Below are 6,000 nucleotides of genomic sequence, written 5' to 3'. Positions count from 1 at the left end.
TGTAAGCCCCCTTTTTTTCTGCAATTCCAGATGCAAATCTTTTTGTGTCTGTTTCTACAAGCTTTGCACATCTAGAGGGTGACATTTTTGCCAATTCTTCTTTGTAAACTAGCTCCAGCTCAGTGAGATGGGATGGAGGCGTCTGCTAACAGCAATTCTCAAGTCTTGTCACAGATTGCCAATGGGTTTAGGTCTGGACTGTGACTGGGTCATTCACACACATGAATATCCTTTGATTGAAACCACTGAAGCTGTGGCAGGATGTTTAAGGTCGTTGTCCTGCTGGAAGTGAACCTGCGTCCCAGTCTCAAGTCTTTTACAGCCCCTAACAGGTTTTCACCCGGTATTGACCTTTATTTAGCTCTATCTATCTTCCCAACAGTTCTGACCGGCTTTCCTGTCCCTGCTGGAGAAAAGCTTCCCCACAGCATGATGCTGCCACCACCATATTTGGGGATGATGTTTTCAGGGTGATGTGTAGTGTTAGTTTTCTGTCACACATAGCGTTGTGAATTTAGCCAAAAAAGTTGTACTTTGGTCTCATCTGACCATAACACCTTTTTCCACATGCTCGCGGTGTCCCCTACATGGCTGATTGAAACTGGAAATAGGACTTCTTATTGCTTGCGTTCAAAAAAATGGCTTTTTTCTCGCCATTCTTCCACGAAGGCCAGATTTGTGGAGTATACAACTATTTGTTATCATATGGACAGATTCTCCCACCTGAGCTGCAGCTCCTCCGGACCATGGGTCTCTTTGCTGCTTCTCTAATTAGTGGTCCCCTTGTTTGGGATGTCAGTTTAGGTGGACGGCCATGTCTTGATAGATTTGCAGTTGTACCATACGTCTTCCATTTCTGGATGATGGATTGAACAGTCCTCCGTGATATGTTCAGAGTTTGGGCTACTTTTTATAACCTTACCCTGCTTTAAACTACACCTTAACTTTATCCCTGACCTGTCTGGTGTGTTCCTTCGATTTCATAATGCTGTTTGATCCCTAATGTTCTCAAACAAACCTCCGAGGCTTTCACAGAACAGCTGTAGTTATCCTGAGAAGAAATTACACACAAGTGGACTCAATTTTATGTGACTTCTAGAGGCAATTGGTCGCTCTGGATTTTATTTAGGGGTATCAGACTAAAGGGGGCTGAATACAAATGCATATCACAATTTTCAGATTTGTATTTTTAAAATATTTAGAAAACCACGTATCATTTCCTTTACATTTATAATATTACTTATAAATGTTTGTTAGTTTTGTGTTGATACAGCACATAAAATCCCAATAAAATACAGTTACGTTTGTGGGTGTAACGTTCTAAAATGTACAAAAGTGGAGTGAATACTTTTTCAAGGTACTGTATATATATGTATACCCCCACCAAATGTGTTTTTTTTTCCATAAATTAGGTATTAAAAAAAGACATAAAAAAACGATATTTCACATCCATGATTTTATTGTTGCTAAAATGGATTGAGGAGCTGATATAGTCATTGAGTTCACACGGCATATTACTGATCAATGGGGAAAAAAAAAAAAGAACACATTTCTGGAAGAAACCATCTTAGCTGAATGCTTGAAGATGAAACCATACTGCAAAATTCGAGTTGTGATCATTTACTATCCAAAAATCACATTCTGGACTATGCGATAAATGACTGATGCTTTTTCCAGTGGTAAAACTATGACTCTAGTAAACTGTAGTAAAGCCACTTTGCTGAAAAACAACTACCTTTGATTACCCTCTTACCAGAATGACAGCATTGTGCTTAATATATATATAGATAGACAGATCAGTAGTTAATTAATGAATCCAGAAAAATTGTTTATAAAAATATTTGTCATCTTTTATCAGTTCAGTAGTCGGACAATAAATTAATCTCACCTAGGAACCTATTCCAATATCTTATACACTGGTCTAACACTGTTTACAAAAATTAAAAAAAAAATAATAATATTGCATAATGAATAAAACAAATACTGCACTAATTGTTAACGGTGTATAGGACGTTTTAATTTTTTTTGTTACTTTTTCACTTTTTTAAAATATTACTGTTCATTTTTAGCATCCCACATCTTTTCGAAGTCAAAGCAGGCGAACGGATATAAAAAAAAAAAAAAAAAATCCTGTAAGCTTTTTTTTTGCGTTATCTGCAAGAATCAGGCCGTGTATGTGAAGCGAGTTTGTACAGTCATAGTCTACAGTCTGTCAGTGATAAAATCAAATTTGACAGTAACACAATATAGAGATTTAATAGGCAGCGTACACAGCACATTTGCTAATAATAACCAAAGATGCACGTGGGAAGCAAAATCAGATTTTTCTTTTTTTTTTTTTTTCCTCTTCCGAATGGGATAACCGAGCAAAAATGTAATACTAATCACAAAGTTAAGCTTTGAATTTATTCCCTATGCCAATAATGGAAAATACATAAACTTTCTCACATTATTGATACTAAACTGAAAAAAAAAGAAAAATCATAGTAAGCCGGATGTTAAAAAACTAAATCTGTATGATTTTTTTTTTTGCGAGTAAGAAACCGAGTGCTTTCTGGTGAAAAAAAAACTGAAGATTATAGAATGACACAGGCATAATATAAATAAAATATTCATATAAAAATAGTCTCTTACAAAATATACTCTTTTCCATAATGGTCCTTTTTTTTTTTTCCATAAGATTTTGTCTGGAACATTCCAACAAATGAAATCCAAATTTATTAATTTAGAAAAAAAAACAAAAAAAAAAGGTAATCAGACAATTAAATATAGAGAGCGATGATTCCAGACAGCTAGCAGCAAACAGCATTAAAGTATTTCAGAAAAGATGTCTGCTTTCACCATAAAAAAGGAAAAACAAACAAGATTATCCCTTGTACACAGCTATAAATGGGATCTGAGTAAAACGTAATATTTACACCTCCAGTTTTTTTTTTTGTTTCCAATACAGAGATCTCATTTTCTAAATAATTAAAAAATCAAAACATTTTTTTTGTTTGCTATCAGACAGTTTCAAATGGCAGTATGTTTTTTTTTATGTTAAATAAATTAATATTAGTTTACTCTAAAATATATCGATAAATATCATCACTAAAGTCCCTGTGCCAACAACAACAAAAATAATTGATATATATATATATATATATATATATATATATATATATATATATATATATATATATATATATAAAACAGAGTTTTTTTAACATAAAAAAATCAGTCATGGGGCAATTAATTAAACAAACAAAAAGAATTGATGGTGAAAAATTAGGAACATAAAGAAAATTTGTCAACAGCATTTTGCTTCCTAATCTGAGAGTAGCATAACGTAGGAGCAGAGATTGTGTCACTTACTGTACTGCTTGCTGTAGTTTTAATAAAATCACTGATTTATCAGCAGGAGATTATCACTAGAGGACTAGTAAACCTGCTGCCAGGTAGTCCAACCACGCCCCCATCACTGATTGGCAGGCTTCTGCCTACAGCGCACAGAAAGCTGCCAATCAGTGGTGTGGGTGGGGTTATGCAGAGCTCAACAGTCCAAAGATCCGCTATATCTGCCGCAGATAAGACTGCTTAATAAAAACTGTGGCAGCAGTAAGAGATGTATCACTGGAATCAGGGTCCTGTCTATACATCATGCTCCTTTCAGATAACGTAACAAAAACCTGGCGACAGATTCCCTTGAAGAACATTAATCTGTATAATCCACTTTGAGTGGGGAAAGTCACACAAATTTATGGTTAATGTATCCATTTAACTCTGCTAGCATAGTGGCTGTTTTATAAAATTCTTCCGGTTCCAGTCTTGCCTATTTTTAAGTTGTGAACCATCAGAGGTCTGATTTTTCAGCAGATTCATGTGTATCCAGAAAAAGGGTAAACAAATACAGTGTACGGGATCCAACTACTTATGCAACATATCTGAATCTACAGTGTTTTCCTTGACAGAATGGATCATTGACTGTGTAAAGGAGAAGACCTGCTCGATATTGAGCCCAGGAGATCATATTTCTCTTGTCCTCTTCACAGTTGTAGACACTCTGCACAAATCTACAGTGCAGAATTTTCAACATATTCAGGGTTTCATTAGATGAATGGTCTTAGAATTACTCAAATTAAAGACAACAATGGTCCATTCATTTAGCTTCCTACAAGGCAATGGGACTCTAGGCCACAATCTTGTAGAATGTAGCTTGAGATCTTGTGCAAATGTACGATATTAGTTCCCAGGGCTAAAACGCGTCTTTATCCGGGTAATGTTCTCATTTACAAGTGAACACTTCAGTTCTTTCACTGCACGTGTTACATTTCACGTAGCAGCACCAGTGGAATTTACAGTTACATTGCCAGACACGAGAGTACTGATGGGTATTGTACCCTCTCCCACAGCACATTAAATCACAGCCACTCGTGTGTTGGGCTGTCTTGTTGCACATTCGACCCTGCGTGCCCACACTGCCTGATATCGGGTCTTCATCACAATAATTTGGAGATTTTTCAATATACACCAAGTCTGTGTCCATTGGTTTGCGATACGACAGAGGCTTTTTGATTTTGAGGAACATTGGTCTCTTATTTCTGCTGGCACGAACCGGCTCAACGTGAACAGCTTCACTATATTTGTCCTTCAAGAGAAATCCTATTTCTCTGAACTTTGGCAGTGTGGTCCAGCATGTTTTTGTCGTACAAGATCCCGATACTCCATGGCACTTACACTCCAGTTTCATGTTTTCCTCTAGGACCTGCAAAAAAAAACAAAAATAACAAAAAAGTATTTAGAAAAACTTTTTAGCTAAGAAAATATTAAGGACATTACTAAGTAGTCTACTAAAAAGCTTCTCGAAAAATGTCAAGCAGACATGTCATGATACTCATATTGGCAGGAATTCGCCAACTGGGACACCCAATGTTTGAGTGATCAATGAAGAGGACCAAAAACCTGTCAAGAAATCAAATGGAGTTACAGATGCCTGTGATATCTACTCATATAATGTCAGAACTTTTATTAATTTCAAGGAAATATGGAATGCGTGCATATTCACGTTTGCATGAAACCTAGCATCGGGACTAGAGATGATTGAATCAATAAGATGAAAACTGAATTAGAGTCGAATTTCCTGAAATCCACAGATCCTGATGCATTCGATTTGCATGATTCGGCAAAAAAATAACCATCATCATTTTACACATTTCAGAAGAGGGAACGAGGCCGAGGAGTGGACAGGACCACCTAATATGATGAGCAAATAACCTTTTTCAAATTTTTACCTCTTTTTGACACATAATGCCTCCAAGATGAACCTGCCGACATTTAATAATGGACATTGAGTATTTGGCATATTATTCATACTCTCTTTTCTACTATGGATTAAAGGAATAATTTGCCTCAAACTACACATCTGTCCCGCTACTAAAACTTCAGGTCTTTTCATTGTAAGTATTTTTATGAATCATGGACTCCTGATCTGTTTCTTGGCCAATCTTTTGTACCTTGGGAATACATCACAATTATACCTATAATCATAGACTAATATATGTTGTGAGATTATTACTTCTGTGTAATAAAATAGTAACTTTTTAGCTTAATCTTGACTCCAGGTCTTCCTTTTTAACATTCCTAACAAATCAAGTTTAAACTAGCAACAATGATCTACAAGGATGTATCCATAATCTGTCTCCTCCATATATCTCTGAACTATTCTACCAATACCTCCCCACACGTTATCTCTGGTCCTCACAAGACCTCTTTCTCTCCTCTGCTTTGGTATGTTTCTCATCCAATCACCTTCAAGATATTTTCTTGGAACCTTCAGATGCAACCTGAAAACTCATGTCTTCAGGAAAGCGCCTACTGCCTGCAATAACCCAGCTGTCACCTAACCACAACAGGAGCTGCTGTCTCCTCCCCATTACAATGTAAACCCTCCCCTCTCTACCAGTCTGTCATTGTTAGTTTGTTCATTGCAATTTATATATGTATATTGTATGTAAACCCTTT

The 6,000-nt window shown here is 36.1% G+C and overlaps 1 protein-coding gene across 1 annotated transcript in view; it reads right to left on the bottom strand.

Annotated features, from left to right (window-relative positions):
* Positions 1 to 1,441: 1,441 nt before the first annotated feature.
* WNT7A (Wnt family member 7A) overlaps positions 1,442 to 6,000 on the bottom strand; it is a 70,482-nt gene continuing 65,923 nt past the window's right edge. The window contains exon 4 of the mRNA XM_069736760.1: positions 1,442 to 4,744. Coding sequence (XP_069592861.1) covers positions 4,265 to 4,744 — 480 coding nt within the window. The 3' untranslated portion in view covers positions 1,442 to 4,264. The remainder of the gene's footprint in view (positions 4,745 to 6,000) is intronic.

Source organism: Ranitomeya imitator, chromosome 8, assembly GCF_032444005.1.
Source record: "Ranitomeya imitator isolate aRanImi1 chromosome 8, aRanImi1.pri, whole genome shotgun sequence".
NCBI classification, from domain to species: domain Eukaryota; kingdom Metazoa; phylum Chordata; class Amphibia; order Anura; family Dendrobatidae; genus Ranitomeya; species Ranitomeya imitator.
This window is presented reverse-complemented; position numbering and strand designations above follow the sequence as displayed.